Source organism: Petaurus breviceps, unplaced genomic scaffold (genome assembly GCF_028583685.1).
Source record: "Petaurus breviceps papuanus isolate PSGF00001 unplaced genomic scaffold, PetGlider_PUasm1.0 78, whole genome shotgun sequence".
Taxonomy (NCBI): Eukaryota; Metazoa; Chordata; class Mammalia; order Diprotodontia; family Petauridae; genus Petaurus; species Petaurus breviceps.
Window position 1 is genome coordinate 630,735 of NW_027186502.1, and position 19,032 is coordinate 649,766.

General features: G+C 40.6%; 1 protein-coding gene across 5 annotated transcripts in view; it reads left to right on the forward strand.

Moving 5' to 3' along the window:
* The window catches only part of VWF (von Willebrand factor), a 212,622-nt gene extending 202,390 nt beyond the window's left edge, over window positions 1-10,232 (forward strand). For all 5 annotated transcript variants that reach the window (XM_069106080.1, XM_069106083.1, XM_069106078.1 and 2 more), the window contains 5 exons: window positions 901-999; window positions 2,859-2,987; window positions 4,567-4,606; window positions 9,214-9,311; window positions 9,883-10,232. In XM_069106080.1, coding sequence (XP_068962181.1) covers window positions 901-999; window positions 2,859-2,987; window positions 4,567-4,606; window positions 9,214-9,311; window positions 9,883-10,071 — 555 coding nt within the window. In that variant the 3' untranslated portion in view covers window positions 10,072-10,232. The remainder of the gene's footprint in view (window positions 1-900; window positions 1,000-2,858; window positions 2,988-4,566; window positions 4,607-9,213; window positions 9,312-9,882) is intronic.
* Window positions 10,233-19,032: the final 8,800 nt, after the last annotated feature.

A 19,032-nucleotide genomic window follows, 5' to 3' on the forward strand; every position in this document is an offset into this window, starting at 1 on the left:
AGTGCCAAAATCAAATTTAGTCAAATTCACAATTTTGTCTCCCTGGTGCTTATCCTTCCTGCCACCACAAATCTAAAATCTATGCCCCTTATGGCTGTATTTATATTTGTACAAGGCTTAATCAGTGTTTTACCCTGGTTTGGGGGTCAGTTAAACATTTGGGGTTCCATCATCCCTTTACAAGATGGTTTGGGAATAGTCTTTTCTTGTATTCTGAGGTTCTTTTGGAGTACTTTACATTCCTTCCATGATGGCAACCTGCTGAGACTCATTCATTCATTCACTCACTCACTTGGCATTCAATACAATTCCTGCTGTGTGCCTAGTACTGTGAATGAATGAATTAATGAAGAAACTATGAAATCCCTGCTATGTGTCAGGCACCATTCTGGGCTCTGGGGATACAAATACAAAAGTGAGACATTCCTTACCCTCAAGAAGCTTACATTCTTATAGGGAGAGATAGCATCTAGGGAAGTGGTGGCTAGGGAAGGGGATTATGGTTTGGGGATCATGAATACACCCATCAGACTCTTTTTTTTTTAATCATACTCTTTCCAATAGTAGTGTTGCCCATACATAGCAAGAGTTAGCACCCTGGTGGATGCTTTGGATCTCGGGGGAGAAAGGGGTAGGAATGGGGATAGAATTTGTGACTTCATTGGTACAGGGAAATCCTGGGTAAAGAAACTTCCTCTACCAATGCAAGGTTGGGCACTCACTGTAATTCAGTCTTAAGAGGATGGCCTAGAGCATTGCAGGGTAAAGTAATTTGCCCAGGGTGACAGAACCAAGACACAATTCCTGCTCCGTCAGCCTTCCAGTCCAATAGGAGCGACTCTACTCTTGGAATATTTCAAGGAGCATGACCGTAGCTGCCCTGTTCTTTCTTGGGTGCAGGGTTACAGGGAGGAGAAAGCAGAGGGCTCTTGCTGTGGGAAGTGTCTGCCCGTTGCCTGTACCATCCAACTGAGAAGGGGAACAATCATGGCGCTAAAGGTAAGTGCAGACTAGCTCCGACACCTCTGTGTCCTATCTTCATCTGGTTTCCCTTTGGGGGCCCTTCTTTTTTCAGATAGTCAAGCAGGACTGAGTTCAAATAAAGAATCACAGAGTTGGGAAGTTGGAAGGCATCTCAGCAACCATGTAGCCCAATCCTTAAATGAAGACTTTCCCACCACAGCATATCCACCAGCCTCTGCCCGAAGACCTCCAGGAAGAGGGAATCTGTCACCTCTCTAGCTGTTCCATTCCACTTTGGGTCAGCTTTAATTAGTAGGAAGTTCTTGGCATTGAGCTTAACATTTTTCTCTTTACAATTTCTGCCCATTGCTCCTGGTTCTTCCCTCTTGGACTAAACTTGACCACGGCTGTCATCTTTTTTATTTCTCTACGCTCCACCCCTCCCAGGCAATGCCCAAACCTTCTCTTCTCCAGGGTCAACATTCCCAGTTCCTTCAAGTCATCTTTGTATGACATCAAAGCCCATCATCATCCTTGTTCCTCATCCTAAATGTACTCCAACTTCTCAGTGTCCTTCTTAAACTCTGGCTCCCAGAACTAAACATAAAACTTCAGATAAAGGTTGATGAGGGCAGAGCAAAGTACGATCAGGGATGTATTCAAGCCGGCTTCTACTGGAAGCTCATGAGAATCAGTTGTTAGGTTTTCAATGTGAGCATTTATGTCTTGGAAGTGGGCAAGCGCTACAAATTAGAGCTTGATTTCTTTCCTTGTCAATTGTCTGCACATAAGGAAGTGATAGAGGGAATGTGAATAATAAAGATTAAATTTAATTGTGTTGTGTACACATTTTTCCCTCTGAAGAGTTGGTTGTTAAGCATTTATCAGTACACCTGTGAGTTAATGCTTCTTATTACATACTGCTTTCTCCAATGTCTTTCTCTTCTTGTACTAAAAATGCTCTTTATGGAAAGTTGAAGGGGGTATCTGGGTGGCACAGTGGATAGGGCATTGGCCCTGGAGTCAGGAGGACCTGAGTTCAAATCTGGTCTCAGACACTTGACACTTAACTAGCTGTGTGACCCTCTTAGACAAGTCACTTAATTCTGATTGCTTCTTCAAACCAAACCAAAAAACAAAAACAAAAGAAAAGTTGAATGATAGGTAATCCAATTATAGGATTCTTCAAGTGTTTGAGGGGGTATAATGTAGGAGAGAGATAGCAAACTTATGCTGCTTAACCCTAAAAGACAGTACTAGAATGATGAGTGAAGAAAGATCAGCTTAGGTTGCATATGAGGAAAAACTTTCCAGTAATTAGAGCTGTCTAAGAGTGAAATTGACTGCCTTGTAAGGTAGTGAGTTCCCCATCTCTGGAAGTCTTCAGGTGGAGGATAGAGATCTTTCTTGAAGAAGTTACAGAGGGAGTTCCTGACCTCTGAGGTCCTTTCCTACTCTAAGATGGTCTATTTAAAATTGAACTGAAAGGAACAAACTCAGGCCTTTCAAAAGAAAGAACCAGCTAATATGACCAGAGCATGTGTTCTAGTCTTTACTCCATCTCTGATAGTTACCCCACTCTCTAGGCCTCATTTAACCCCACTTAAATGGGGAAGTACAATCCCCATGCTCCTCTACCTTCACACAGCCCTTTACATAGCAAATTAGTTTACAACTGGGACTTGACTTCTGACTTCTTGTGACTTGTGACTTCCATGCTTGGGCTCATTCTCATTCACTTAGATCATGTTTGTTTTCATAAGTAAGTAAGCTTCTCCACTGGCTTATCTCTTGCAGCCAATATGCAGTTGTAACCAGGTCATGTGCTGGGCTGACCTCTCCCTGACAGCACCCTCAGATTTTCCCTCTACTCACTTCTCATCACTCTTTTTTAGGCCAATGAGACTATCCAGGATGGCTGTGATAGTCATTACTGCAGGATCAGTGAGAAAGGAGAGTTTATTTGGGAACGGAGAGTCACTGGGTGCCCACCTTTCAACCTACAGAAGTGTTTGGCTGATGGGGTAAGTAATAATTCAGAATAGGAGTTGTATCTTTGGCATACAGAATGTAAACTCCTTGGGGGCAGAAATAACTGTTTCTTGCTTTGTTTCTCCAGCACCTACACAGAGTCTGGCACATAGTAGACACTTAATCCTTTTTGAAGGATTGAGTGATACATGTAGATATAGATAATAATAAAAGATATAGATAATAATAGTAATAAACATGATAAAAGATATAGATAATAAAAATAATATTTCAGGGATCTGACATTATTACTTTGGTGGGATTGCTGTCTCTCTGCAACTCAGTAGATGGTCTTCAAGAGTTGTTACAGCCAAAAACTTCATGACAATGTAGCCAACCTAGTTATCAACCTTTCATAATAATACCAATAGTAACAACAGCTTATAGGTATGTAGTTTAACACAGCTGTCTTTGCATCCAACACAGACAATAGGTGAAATGTGTTCTATTTAAGAAAATCATCCCTGGACATTCCTGCCCCATCTTTTGAACCATAGTCAATACAGTTTAGGTGGGATTTCCTAGAAGTGTCAATGGTCTAATTTTATAAGGAGCAAATGTGTGACATACAGGATATTTGGGGGACTGACTCTGCCCTTTATAAGCAGCATACAAGAGTGGAAGGAGCTGGGCTTGTTGTCAAGAGACCAGGTCCAAATCCTGGTTCTGACACTTATTAGCTGTATGCACCTGGGCAACTCAGCTCTATCCTTCTGAGAGTCGCAGGCTGTAATGGAAAGATTATTGAATAAAGAATCCCTGCTCTAACCCTTAGAGACTGTGTGACCCTGAGCAAGTCACTAATTTCTCTGGATCTCAGGTTACCTGTCTATCAAAGAGATAGGGAGGTTTGAGTAAATAATGACTTCTTTCAGATCTGAATCTATGATCCTATGGTACATAAAACTGACAATAACATTTTTCACTGCCTACTTTAGGGGGTTGTGAGGAAAGGATTTTTTTAAACCTGAAGGTAATATATGTGAGTGATATATAATATATCGTATATTTATAATACATATAATATATATGGAAAAGATATATATATATATAATATGATATTCACATATATACAGCAACAAATTGAGTTATTTTTATATTATAATTTGGATGAGAACCATATGGCAGCTACAAGGAAAGAACCTTGTAAGGCTTAGAGTAATACATAAATGTAAGATTATTATGATTGTAAATGACTAGGACTTTATTCATATGTATGCGTTTGCATGTTTACAGATGTAAAAAGCTTTTCTGAGGGAGGCTTTGCCCATGCTCCTCGAGTTGGGAGGTGATGGCTAAAAATGTTTTAGTCTGTGTTGGGAATAATTACCTTGATGGTCAAAGTGAAATCAAAACAATCCAGATTGGTGAAACCAAATCCTATGAGGTTATCTATGTCCCTCACTTTTGTTGATGAAAAAGGATTCAGAAGAGTGACCGTAGAAGTGATTGGGCCTAGGGACCTCTGCCATTGTGCTGTTGTACAGATAAAATTCTTTGTAAACTTTGGCTGGTTATTTGGATGACATGTGCTCTCTGTGCCTAATATGAGACCTTGTGTTATCTTTCCAGGGTAAAGTTGTGAAAATTCAAGGCACCTGCTGTGATACATGTGAGTATGACTATTCCCAATGCCTAATCTTTAAGACATTTCAAAATGAAGCAGGGGCAGGGGAGGGGCTTCTCCTTTGAAATCAGTGTTCATAAAATCATGATTTAGAAGGACCTTAAAGGTCACCTGTAGGTCATTTATAGATGAAAAGGTCAGTGACTTCCTCATATTCCCATGAAGTCATAAATGAAAGAATTTGAATTTGAATCTGGATCTCCTGACTCCAAAGTCAGTGCTCTTTCAATCCCATCTTTTGTATTTCTATTGAAACTCTATTTTTCTAGACCAAATTCTAACTTTTCTAAGAAGCCTTTCCTGATGTCACTCACTCTGCTCTACTCCCATAGCATTTATTTATATCATGTTTTTGTTGTTCAATTGTGTCTGACTCTTCATGATCCTATTTGGAGTTTTCTTGGCAAAGATACTGGAGTGGTTTGCTTTAACGTTCTCCAGCCCATTTTACAGATGAGAAAACTGAGGCAAACAAGGTTAAATGACTTGCCCAGGGTCACACAGCTAGTAAGTGTCTGAGGCCAGATTTGAACTCAGGAATATGAGTCTTCTTGAATCCAGGCCCAGCCCACTGTGCCACTTAGCTGCCCATGAGTCCTATAGCTTTAGTTGATTACTTAACTCTCTATTGGTATTGCCGACTCACTGAATAGGAAGCTATTGTGTTTAAATTGATACTCAATATCTCATAGCAGCTTTAGAAATAGGCTGATTGTTAGCTTTGTGAGCTTGGGCAAGTCACTTAACTTTTCTGAGCCCTAGTTTCCTCATCTGCAAAATGGGGATAGTAATCTGCTCTGTCTACTTCTCAGAGCTATGATGAGGATCAAATAAGCATGAAAGTGCTTTGTAGATTATGAAGAGCCATACAATTCTGAATTAAGATTATAAATCGAAGATGGCAAACTCAGGAACAGTCCCAGTGAGTGCTGTAACCAAACACCAAGTTGGGGAAGGGAACTCTTCAAACTATTATTTCCCCTCTCCTTCCTACCTCCCATCTAAATTCACATATTAAGAAAAGGAAGTCAGGAAACCATAAAAGACATTTGAATCTCTGTGGATGAACTCTGTAATTTATTTAGTTAAAAGGGGAAATTATTTACAACAAAAACAAGAGACTTTTATTGAAGTTTTTGTTTATGCTGTTTTAAGATCAAGCCTAAAAGGAAAAAAAAAACAGATGGGGGTACCCTAGCCACAGAAAACAGGAGATATTTAAACTGCTGTGAATATAAACCTAGATTTTTTTGAGTCACCTTCTTGATAGTCTTGTAGATGGTAATAGCACTAGATTAGTAGGCAGAGAACTGAGGTTCAAATATCACTTCTGATATGACGTGACCTTAGACAATTCACTTCACCTTATTGGGCCTCAGTGTCCTCATATGAAAAATGAGGATTTTGGAACAGATGACCTCCAAGGTCAGCTTGTAAGCATCTGAAACTAAATTTGAATTCAGGTCTTCTTGATTCCACACCCAGAGCTCCCCCTGTACTACTTCCACACAAGGTGAGGGGTGGCATTATTTAAAAGTTGGCGTAGACTTGTATTTAGAACTATTAAATGGAAAGAGAATCTCATAATTGAAAGAAGCCTCAAAGGTCATTAGGACCTTCAGCAGGACATCTCTCTGCTGGTTCTCCAGCCTCTATTTGAAGATTTTTAGTGATGCAGAAGTCACTATCTGCCCGAGGCAATCCATTCCACCATTAAATAGCAATTTTTGTTTGGAAAATTTTTTTCTAAATCTGCTTCTGAAATTTCTACCCTTTGCTTCTAGTTTTGCCTTCCTTAGCCAAGGAGAACCAATCTAATCCCTCTTCCACATGACAGCCCTTCAGATACCTACAAATAACTATCACATCCCCTCTGCTAAGTTTTCCCTTCTCCAAGTTCCTTTTGTGAACCTTCTCTGGCACGATCACTGCCCATGTCCTTCACTGACCCATCCACCTTGCTGTGAATATGCACCAGTTTGTCAATGTTCTTCTTAAATATGGCAGGTGGGATCTGACGAAGGTAAAAGTAGAGAAGGCCTATCACCCAGAATACCCCCTACCCTGCCTTTGTGGGAACTATTCTTCTCTTAGAGGGAGCAAGATGGCACATTGGATAGACTTTTGGACCAGGAGTCAGGAAGACCTGAGTTCGAATCCAGTCTATTAAATATACAATATTTAATAGTTGTATTACCAAGGAAAAGTCACTTTACTATGTCTCACTTTCCTCATCTGTAAAATAAGAATAATATTAATTATTAATAACATCAATTAATGATAATGATATAATAATCAATAATGATAATAATAGCACCTACCCTCCCCTTGTGATGAGGATAAAATGAGATAGTATTTTAAAGACACTTTGTAAACCTTAAAACACTATATAAATGCTACCTATTATTATTTTTATTAATATAGCTTAAATTCAGTTAGCTTTTGGGGGGGCCAGCATATCACACAGTTGACTCATTTAAGTTGAAGTCCACTAAACACCTTCCTCCCATATTTTTTGTATGAACCAATAGTTATGTTTCCTTCATTCTATACTTCTCTACAGGATGAGTCTTTCAATTTTTGATTTTCTGATTTTGTTGAAACCAAGGGTAATTAATCTCTATTAGGGTTATCTCTACTGGAGATGTTTGTATCTATTAAATTTCAGCTTCTTAGATTCTCAGATGAATAGGTCATGATAGGTCGTTGGGTATGAAATCCTGAATCTTCCAAAGGCAAGTAGAATGTCATAGTTGGCTATCATTGTCACAGACATGAGAAAATGCAGACCAGAAACCCTGGAAAGCTCAGCTGTCCAAGGGGAGGGATCCTTAGGAGCTCCTGTCTGCCCTATTGCCTAGTACAGGACTGGGAACAGAGAAGGTATTTAACATTGTTTCAGAGACCCTGAATGTAGTAGAATATAAAGTCCATACATTAGCATTTGTATCCTTAGAACCTTGCACAGTGCCTGGCTTATAGTACCTGCTAAATAAATAAACAAATAAATGCATATTGATTGAATAAATGATTGAAAATGAATGAATGAATGAGTAAAAAAGCATTGATCGAATGCTGTGTCATGCATTGTCGTAAAGCCTGCAGATATAAAAACAAGCCATTTTTTTTCCCCAAGCAATTGGGGTTAAGTAACTTGCTCAAGGTTACATGGCCAGTTATTTCTGGATGTGGTACTAAGTATCAGAGCCCGGATTCGATCCCAGGTCATCCCAAGTAATAGCTCATACTCACTGCACCACCTGGCCACCCAAAACAAGCCATTTAATACCATTTCTGTGCTCAATATTCAAATAGGAGAAAAGCCAGTACATAAAGGTGAGCTAGAATTGGAGAGGGAAGGTGGGTGACATGGTTTGGCAGTGACTGGAAGTGGTTATTTCTGAACAGCACAAACAAAAGTTTGCCTTTAAGAGGCTAAGATCCCAGGGCAGAGTCCAAGCTCAATTATGGGTAAGTTGGATTTCTTGTTTATATCTATTGCTTATTAGCTTCTGGATGCAACTGACAGTTTGAGGGGAAAGGAATGACTTAGTCATTAGGGTTATTATATTCCACAATTGCAGAAAACACTAATCCCCCTTTCCCTAAGAAAGCAAGGAAGAAAATTTACTTGTCCTCTCTTTGCCTAGGGCAGCTAGGTGTGCAGTCAATAAAATGCTAGGCCTGGAGTCAGGAAGAGCTGAGTTCAAATCCAGCCTCAGATACTTACTGACTGTGTGACCCTGGGCAAGTCACTTAATGCTGTTTGCCTCAGCTTCCTCATCTGTAAAATGAACTGGAGAAGTAAATTGCAAACAGCTCTGGCATCTCTGCCAAGGGAAAAAAACCCAAAAGGAGTCACAAAGAGTCAGAAATAACTGAAAACAGCTAAGCAACAAGACTTTGCCTTGGCTTAAAGGATTTTCTAGCCTGGCCCAGATAGTCATCATCCAGGGGAACAACCCTCCTGTAGATGTGCCTCCTCCAGCCTGGAGGAGAGAGTTCTCAGTGTTGAAGTCCTTGGCACTGTCAGGGCTCCACATAGGAGACAAACACACTTTTATCTGTGGAAAACATCTTCAAGAGAATTCACTACCATCTGTTTTGTCACTAAGGACATCTAACATAGTTGAAATCTCCTATATGTATTGCCTTCCCCATTAGAAGATTGTTTAGCTCTTTTTTTTTTTTGAGGGGGGAAGGCAGGACAAGTGGGGTTAAGTAACTTGTCCAAGGTCACACAGCCAGCAAGTGTGTCAAGTGTCTGAGGCTGGATTTGAACTCAGGTCCTCCTGTCTTCAGAGCCAGTGCTCTATTCACTGTGCCACCTAGCTTCCTGGATTGCTTAACTTTTATATTTGTACCCCCAGCACTTAGTACAGTGCTTTGTACATAGTAAGTGCTTAATAAATACCCATTCATTCATTCATTCATTCATTCATTCATTCATGTGGACAGTATTAACATGTGAGACATTTCCATTGTCCCATTCCAGTGAAGGAGATAGCATCTGAAAAATATACAAAACTCCTCAGAAACGGCCTAGTTTATTACCAAGGATTTAATTTTCTATCTCCGTCTCTGTTCTTTAGGTGTTGAGCCTGAATGCAAAGATATCACTGCTAGATTACAGTATGTAAAGATTGGAACCTGCAAGTCGGAGGTGGAAATCAATATCCATTATTGTGAGGTAAGGCAAGGGTGTGTGGGCTGTAATGTTCAGAGGCCCAGCTGGAATTCCCATCCCATCATGGGGTGAGGGTGGGAGTGGGAAGAGAACATCCCCATTTGACCACCACTGTTGAGAACAAGGCCTGCAATTCTCGAAGGATGTGGAAAATGGATATGAGAAAGACGCTTGTTAGATAAGGCCAATGAATAAAAGAATAAGGAGCTAGGATTATTGAGGTCCCCAAGAAAGGGTAAAGACTTCGTCATTGCCTTAAAATTAATGGAAGGAGGGTGGGGGCGCACACTTCTCCATGTCCCTTGAGGATAAAACAAGGCTAATATTGCCATAAGAATGATTTAAATGAGGTATGTGGTCAGACCTATTAAACATGGAAACGAATGACTGAAGGGGGTCATGGCCTTTCCCCAGAGATCTTTAGAAATAGGATAGATGTCTTCTATTTTCCTGGGAGAGGTGTTGTCTTACTTGAAAGCAAGAAGATGGGCCACATGACCCATCCTGTCTGTGGATGCTATAGTCATCATTATGACCTCTCCTTGTTTCTTATTTTAAATATTCTTTATTTTAGGGTAAATGTCCCAGCAAAGCCATCTACTCCATCGACTTCCAGAATGTACAAGACCAGTGCTCATGCTGCTCCCCAACTGAAATAGAGCCTGTGAGGGTTCCCCTGCAGTGCACCAATGGCTCTGTGATATACCATGATGTTCTCAATGCCTTGAAGTGTCAATGTTCCCCCCGGAAATGCACCACATGAAGCTCTTCAGAAGGGAGAAGGGGACCCGCACTTGCTTGCTGCTGGAGAAACCAAGCCTTTGGCTCCTCTTTACCTCCTTGGGACTGCTTCTCAGCCTTTTTGTACAGTGGTCCCCTTTCCCCCATAGCCCCACAATAAAGTCATGTACCTTTTCTTGCAAAGGGTTCCATGACTTTTCTTGTTACATTGGGGGATTGTTTTGACTGGGGGAGGGTTTGAGTTGGGGCCATGGACAAGGAAACTGAGCCTGACCATGACGTATCTGTAGTCTGTATGTGCACTTTGTGGGTGTATGTGTGGTTCTTGAGGTGCTGCAGTAGCAAAAGCAGTCCGTATTTGTTCATGTGCTATCTTCCTTAAGCCTACAGGAAGGCGAAGTATTACACTGATTACCCAGCAATAGAGTGTCATATGTTGGCCAAGTAATAGAGCTGTTCTCAAGGTATCAATCCCATGATTTTTCTCCAGATCTCTGGTTTGTATAGTCATCCTGGCACACTACATAGCTCTGGGTGCTGGGGTGCGCTGGGAGTAAAGCAAGAGTTACAATTTAGTAATCTGAATCTAGATTGGCTGATAAATTAGGGTAAAGCAGGGGTGGGGAACCTGCGGCCTCCAGGCCACACAGATTTCCCACCCCTGGAGTAAAGAATTATTAGAAAATCCATGGCTCTGCTTTTACCCCACATCTGGTTTTCCCTTCTCAATTTGATACCTCCTCCCTCCAGACTACCCCTTACCTGTTCATGTAATAACTCAGTTCACTGTGACAATGTGACTTGTTAGACATAGGAAAAAATACATGGAAAATGTTTAACAATTGGGATCCATGTGGAAGCCTCTACCCAACCTCACCTAGAAACTTTCTGCTGCTTGCCCTCCTGGCTCTTTTTTCCAGGTTACTTGAGGAACAGGTCCAAAGCATTCTTCCTCCATGGATTGTGAGAAGGATCAAGGGAAGAAGCTATATGTTTTGGCCTCTGCCTCAGGGTTGGGGAGCAGAGAAGAGGTACTTGACCCCTGATTTATGGCTCTGGGTCATGGACCAGGCCAGGGAAAGCAAGGCAAGGGCAGTATGAAGGACAGGCATACAGAACCACCACGTCTCCCACACCCTCCCACCCTTCTCTGCACCCCACAAGTCTGCAAGTCTGTCAGCTGACAGTCATTGGTCCACATTCTGATCACCCCACATAGAAGCACAGGTTGCTCCCACCAGCAACTCAGAATCCTATTCTCAAACCTGCTTCTAATGACTCCTGTGGAAAGCCAGGATCCTTCAGGTCAGCTGGGGTGCATTTTTCAGCTCCTCTTGCCCCCATTGACTGACAGGCAGTGACTCTTAAGGTCAACAAAAAAAAGAAATGAATAGCTCTGTGACACCTATGTTTTCACCACTAGGTCCAGATACTTTTCAGTGTCTCCCCAATCTATTTTTCTCTTGTTAGAAATTTCTGGTAACTGCCCTTCCCCTCAACAGAGGTAAAACATTATTACACCTACCACACAGCAATGACATTAGGGTTAAATATTAATGTTCTGTGTTTTGGTAGCAAAAGGTGGGTCATTCAGGTATTTGCCTGTGTGGCAATTTGCATTTGGGGGTGCTTGTTTCTCTGAGGTCAAGCAGAAATAAAAAATTAATATAATAATAATAACAACAATAATCATGATAATAGCTAAAAATTTTTTATAGCACCTACTATGTGCCAGGCACTGTGCTAAGTGCTTTACAAATATCATATTTGATCTTCACAACAACCCTGGGAAGTAGGTATTATCATTATCCCCATTTTTACAGATGAAGAAACTAAGTCAAACAGAAGTTAAGTGACTTGCCCAAGATCACATAGCTGTAAGTATCTGAAGCAGGATTTGAACTCGGGAAGATGAGTCTGTTTGACTCTAGACCACCATTCTTTCCAATTAGTCTAATCCTTTTCCATTTGGCAACCTTTCAAATACTTAATGATAACTACCATGTCCCTAGGGGCAGGTAGGTAGCTCAGTAGATAAGAGTGTGGGGCCTGGAGACAGGAAGACTCCTTTTCCTGATTTCAAATCCTGTCTCATATTCTTACTGGCTGTGTGACCCTGGACAAGTCACTTGGCCCTGTTTGCCTCAGTTTCCTTATCTGTAAAAGGAGCTAGAGAAGGAAACTGCAAACCACTCCTGTATCTTTACCAAGAAACCCCAAATGGGGTAATGAAGAATCAGACATGACTGAAAAATGATTAAGCAACAATAATCATGTCCCTCAGCAACTCAAGCCTCTTCTCCAAACTAAACATTCTGAGTTCTTTCAATTCATATTAATATGAGTTTGAGTTCCATTAAAACCTCAGACTCTTTCATATGAGCTCTTCCATCTTATGCTTATATATCGAAGTGGATTTTTTGAACCCAGGTAAACATCTGAACCCAATATAAACATTTGCCCCTACTTGGGGGGAGGGGAGGGAAACTAAACACTAAACACTCTAACCCTAACCTTTAAGTCTCCCACTTTCCCTATTATTAAATTTTATCTTATTTCATGTGACCCAATGTTCTGGCTTTTCCAGATATTATTGGATACAACATTAACCCATTAATGATGCTCTTTGGATCTAGTCAATTAACCAGTTCTGGGTCAACCTATCTTATTAGGAAAGTTCACATACCTCCATCTTGTTGACAAGAATAGCAGGAAAGACTTTGTCCATTGCTCTGTAGAAATCTAGACAAACTCTCTAACCTTCCCCTGATCAGTCTAATAAGTGTAACCCTGTCAGAAAAGGAATAAGGCTAGTCTTGCATTTTGTTCTTGATGAAGCCACTCAGGCTCTTCCTGATCTCTATTCTCATTTTTATGTGTTTATCGAACATCATATTAACTATACATTTTAGAATTTTTCTAGGAATTGAAATCAAGCTCACAGGCCTACAACATACTCTCTTCTCTTTTTGGAAAATTGCCCTTTACTAGCCCTGTGGATCTTCTGTTCTCCATGATCTTTTCAAAATCATTGATTGTGGCCCAGCAGTCCCACCTGGCATGTCCTCTAGTACTTGGGAGAGGAGTTCATCTGGGCCTAGTGACTTGGATTCATCAAGGGTAGCTCAGTGTTCTTTTCCTATCTACCTATGTATCTCAAGTTTCAACTTCCAATTAATCATTGTGGTTCTGTCCTTTCCAAGTGCAAAGATTGTTCTTTTTGGCAGAGAAAATAGGAGCAAAGTCAGAATCCATCAGCTCAGTCTTTTTTGTGTCATCCATTATCATCATCCCATCTACACTGGGCAGCAAATTTTATCCCTTCTTTGATTTTCCTCTTTTCTCTACAATGCTTAAAAAACACTCCTTTTTGTTTTCCTTCAGTTTCCTTGCCAACCTCAGCTCATCCTGAGCTTTAGAACTCATTACATTATTCTTACAGGGCTATGACATGCTTTTTATACATCCTCTGATACCTGCTTTCTTTTCCTTTTTTGATTTATGCTTTTTAAAAAAAATCTAAGTTCTCTGTGCTTCCTTTTCAACCCTTTTCTTCATCATCTGATTTTTTTTTTCTTTATGTCTTCAGTAATTTCATTATTGAGAGCTTTTCCTTCCATTGAACCTGATTCTCAGTATAGAAATTTGATCCAAGGGATTCTGCTTATTATCCATTCTCTTAAGCCTTTTAAATCTGTTCATCAAATATCTAGGGTGCATTTTAGCCCGTGCTCTGTTTTTTGTCCTTTCCTATCACAGATTTTAAGGTGGTGTGGTCACTTTCCTAAAAGGTTTCCATAATTTCTACTTCAACTGCCAGTTTCCTTTGTTGGTTCCTTCACCTTTGGAAGGATGAAATTATCATTAAGGTAAGGTAGGAAATAATTAGCTGATCTGCTTTTGGCAAAGAGAAAAGAGTGCTCCAGCAGATTTATAGATAATTAAGGTCCCCTGTCACTGCTATTTCATACCTCTGTGTCAGGCTTCTAATCTGTTTCCAGAACTTATAGGTTTCCACTTTCTTTTTAAAACAAATTGTTATTTATTTTAACATTCTTTTCTTTCTAAATTTTGATTTCCAGATTTTCTCACTCCCACCACTGCTCCACCCACCAAGAAGCAAACAATATGATATCAATTATATATGTGGAAAACATGTTTCCATATTAGCCATATCGCCAAAAAAATAAGGTGAGAAAAATTATACTTTAATTAGCACTCAGAGTTCATCAATTCTATCTCTGGAGGTGGGTAGCATTTTTCATCATGAGTCCTTTGGAATTGTCTTGGATTATTGTAGTGATCATAGTAGCCAAGTTTTTCACAACTGATAATCATTAAAATGTTGCTATTACTGTGCATAATGATCTGATTCTTTTCACTTCACTTTAGACCAGTTTATATAGGTCTTGCCATTTTTTTTGAAAATCACCTCTTGCCCATCATTTCTCATAGCACAATAATATTTCATCTCAATCATATCCCACAATTTGTTCAACTATTCCTCAATTGATGAGTATCCCCTCATTTTCCAATTCTTTGCCACCACAAAAAGAGTTGCTATAAATATTTTTGTAGGTATAGGTCCTTTTATTTTTTATTTGATCTCTTTTGGGGTACAGACCTAGTAGTGGTATTACTGGATCAAAGGATATTCACAGTTTTGGAAACTTTTGGGCATAGTTCCTGACTTCTCCAGAATGGTTGGACCAGTTGTTTTTTCAATGAGGTATTTCACATTTTCTTATATCTTTTAATTTGCTTGACTTTGTTTTATTGTTTCTTGAAGTTCCATGGAGTCATTATCTTTCAGTTGCCCGATTCTAATTTTTAAGAAATTATTTCCTTCAATGAACTTCTGTACCTCTTTTTCCATTTAGTTAATTTTGCTTTTTAAGGAGTTCTTTTCTTCAGGGAATTTTTGTGCTTCTTTTACCATTAGGTCAATTTTATTTTTAAGGTGTTATTTTCTTCAGTATTTTTTGTGCCTCTTTTACCAGGCTGTTAATTATCTTTTTATAATTTTCTTGTGTTACTCTCATTTCTTTTCCCAAATTTCCCTCTATTTTTCTTATGTCTTTCTATAACTCTTCTAGGAATTCTTGTTGGGCTTGTGTCCAATTAGCATTTTTCTTTAAGGCTTTGCTTGTAGCTGCTTTCACATTGTTGTCTTCTTCTAAATTTATATTTTGATCTTCCCTGTGACTGTAGTGGCCTTTTTGTGGTCTAGTTCTTTTGGTTGTTGCTGTTTGTTTATTTTCTCCATCTATTTCTTGGCTTTGAACTTTATGTTAAGGTTGGGTTCTGCTCATCTGGGAGTGGAAAGGTACTGTGCCAAGGATCAGACTTTTTATACTATTCTTTTCAGAGCTAGTTCTGGGAGTCTGTAGGTTTTTGATGTTTCCAAAGTAGTATGATCCTGGGAGAGGTATAATTATTGCCTTCCTGGCCAGCACCCTGGTCTCCTGATGCCACAAGAGCTAGAGCTCCTGTTTGCCTTGGAACTGAGACTAGGGCCCCTCCCTGCTCCCTTGTGATGGACCACCATCACACCTCTCTGCCCTGTAACTGTGACCCAGAACTAAGTATGGGCAATAGAGTTGCCCATCAGTGCCATCTGTACCCAGCGTCAGCAAAGGGTTCCTTGTAATCTCTTTCTGATCCATTGTCCAACTCTTTTACTGTCTCTTTACTGAGAGCTTTTGAAGCTCCTACTGTTGTTGCAGTCCCTCCAAAGTCTACTTCTGATGCTCCTGTGTTGGCATTCCCCAGCTTGTACCCAGCCCAGTGTTGCAGACCTCACCTGTGTAACTACCCTTGTCTTAGGTGGAAAAATGTCTCCTTATAAACTTTTGTTGGCACTGCTGTTCCAAAATTTAATTTGAGGTGTTATTTTAAAGTTGTTTGGATAGAAATGTGGGAGAGTTGAGCCTGACCACCATCTTGGTTTCCACACCTTTCTTTTACATGATTCACAGATTATCTATGGTATACTCTGATGAGAATATCACTTCTGTTATATCTACTGCTGATTTTCATCTGTCCATGATACTTCACTCTTCTGAATCCTGAATTTCCTTGAGTATATCCTCTCAATATACAATGCTATTTTGCCACTCTCTTTAACTATATAGTTCCTTTTGAATATGGTATACCTTTTCAGAGTCATATTCTTATTACTGATCTCATAGCACAAAGTTTCAGTCATATTTGTGAGGTCAAATTTACTTTTTTGTATGTTAGTTGGAATTCCAGCCTTGTTTTTTAGTCATACATTGTACTCTTGTGTGCAAACATATAAGGTCACAGTCTTTACTGTGGTGCTCCTTTCTCATAGTTGATTTCCTGTGACTGGTCATCTTGATTGTTTTCACTCTTTTAATATCATAGCTATTCTTTATGGTATCCAACTTGACCCATACTTCTCTATTGTAAAAGTTCTTTTGGTTATATTGGCAAGATTCAAGGGAGAGTGAATTTAAACAACACTTGTTACTTTAGATGCCTTTCATCCTTGGCCAAAAGTTTCTGTTTCTACATTTTATATCAAGTTTGAGAATTCCAAGTCCCATTTTCAGACACCAGCTTTTTAACCAATGGTCACTTCCCAGACTTTCTCTTCTGAAGTCCTTGATTTTGACTGATAGCACTGATGAAATAAAACACTCCTTAAATCTGTAGGTTCATTAATTTCTTGTCTAAGATTTCATTATCTTCAGCAATGCTTTCTTTTCAGTAGAATCCTTTATTGCTAGGGATCATCAGAAATAGGTAGTAATCATCTATTTTGGCAAATCTTGGGAGAATCTCTGTCATGTCCTGGATACATGCATCGAGAAGACAGCAGACATTTTTATTGTTACTGTCATAGAAGTCACAACTACCATTTCTCATCTTTTCTTCCTCTGACCATTACTAAATGACCTCTTATTTGGTGCATCTGAATCCACATGGAATCAGCTGCTTCTCATGGTTGGGGTCCAGCTCCCTTTTCTTTGGGAAGAACCTATTATCTATAGGAAGAAATTATCTGTTGCTACCTGTCCTTCTTCTCCTACAATTCTTTCACCTTTCAATCAAATGCTTCTGGACTTCTTGGTTTTTACATTGCAATATTTCCTCTACCTCTTCCTCTTTCTGCTTTTCCCATAACAAAGGACTTATAGAAGCCCACAAACGGACAAAGAAAACATTGGAAACACTAAGAGGACTCAGAAAAACCCATCACCTCTATTGTTTCTTAGGAGGCAAAGTCTCCTGGGAAACTTCTGAGACTGTTGAATAGCTATTTCACTTTCAGACCTATATTGTCTGCCCAGTTCCTAAGTCTGAATCTCTTGGCAAGCTAGGGCATGTTTACTCTTTCTTATTATTCTTTCATCCTTAGTGTCTTCCTGGCATTGATTATCCTCTCACCCCTGGGCAATTGTGGTGCTCATGTCCAGCTGGCCACATAGCTACTGGACCCAGGAGGTCCCAAACTCTTGAATTTCCAAGCTAGTTAGCAAGCCTAGAAACATCCATCTTAGGACCACTGTTTTGCTCAGGAAAAGACATCGATAGAAGATACCTTAAGGACTTGACATTATTCTCAAGCACATGCCCTCACTGACTTTGCTGCCCCACACCCTAGGGGGAAAATAGGGGAGAGAGGTCCCCTCCCCTCTTGCTGGAAGTTAAAGGGACAAGCTGCCTGAGTCTCAAGCAATATACTCCAAAGAGAAGAAAAGAGCCACAGAAAGCACAGTTCGTCCTTTTAAACTTTACTAAGTGGTCTGCTCCTCCTGCTTCAAAGGCCAATTCTCTTTGATAGCCCTCCCAATGATTGTGACCATGGCAACCCACAAGGAGTCTTTTCATCACATCTATACTTTAGCAAGGATCCAGGATGCAAAGCCATCCCCCCACATGCTCCCTGGTTCGACCCCAGTCCACTAGGTGTGGGGAGTTCCACCATTACAGAATTTTCCCTTCAAGTTCTATTCAAATGCATCAAGGTAACAAAGACGTGTCAATGGGTTCTCAGAGGCTATGCTATTATAACAAAAACTATAAAGATGGATCTGGCCGCAAATCCCGAATACCGTCTACCTACTACAGAACAGAAGGCTTTTGATCTGCATGAATACAATAGCCACAATGATGAGATGGCTGATCCTAGAAATACTGTTTGGTTTATCGGCTTATTTAATTATTAGGGCATCTTGGGCTCTTATACTCCACAGGATGAAAAGGAATCTCATCCATTCCCCTGTTCTCTGGGCAGTCATGCACTTCAACCATCGCAGGGACAGACAACATTGAGTCTTGAGAGGATTCCACTCTTCCTCCTTCAACCTGTTAATGTCTTAGAAACTGACAGTCTCCAAGTTCTTCCTGATACCTAACTTCCTTCCCTCCTGCAGACCGAGCACCCTTCCTCTCCAGCCTATCCTGGTAATTCACCCAATTTCCTCATTTTCTTTCCCTTCCCTCCCCCCACTCCTTCCTGCTTCATTATTCAGCACTAGAGAGGATCAGGTCAGAGTAGAGACTGGAAGGATCTGAGTAGGGGCCCCAGGAGGGTAATCTGCTATTATTCCCTTGGGAGGAACGCCTCTCCAGGCGGTCAATGATTCAGATGATTCTGATGGATTACAATCAGCAAGAATATTTCACAGGGGGATGAGTTGTAAGGGGAGTCCCGGGAGAGGAGGAAGCAAGTACGGAGGAGGGGACTGGAGGTTTCCTCTTCTGCCCCTCCAGCTTTGCAGACTTTAGTGCTCAATCCGCAGGGAAAGAAGCCAGCATCCACAGGGACCACTTACCCTGCCCGCATACTTTAACCCAGAGGCTGTGCGTTCGGGGTGCTGAGCAGGGTAGGGGGGGGCTGGGAGAGAGGGGGGCTTTCTATGGCCCTCTGAGCCAGCTGCCCCGGGAAGGGGAAGGGAGAGGAGGAAGACCGAAGGAAAACAGGGAAAGGGGGCGGGGTGGGAAAGGGGAG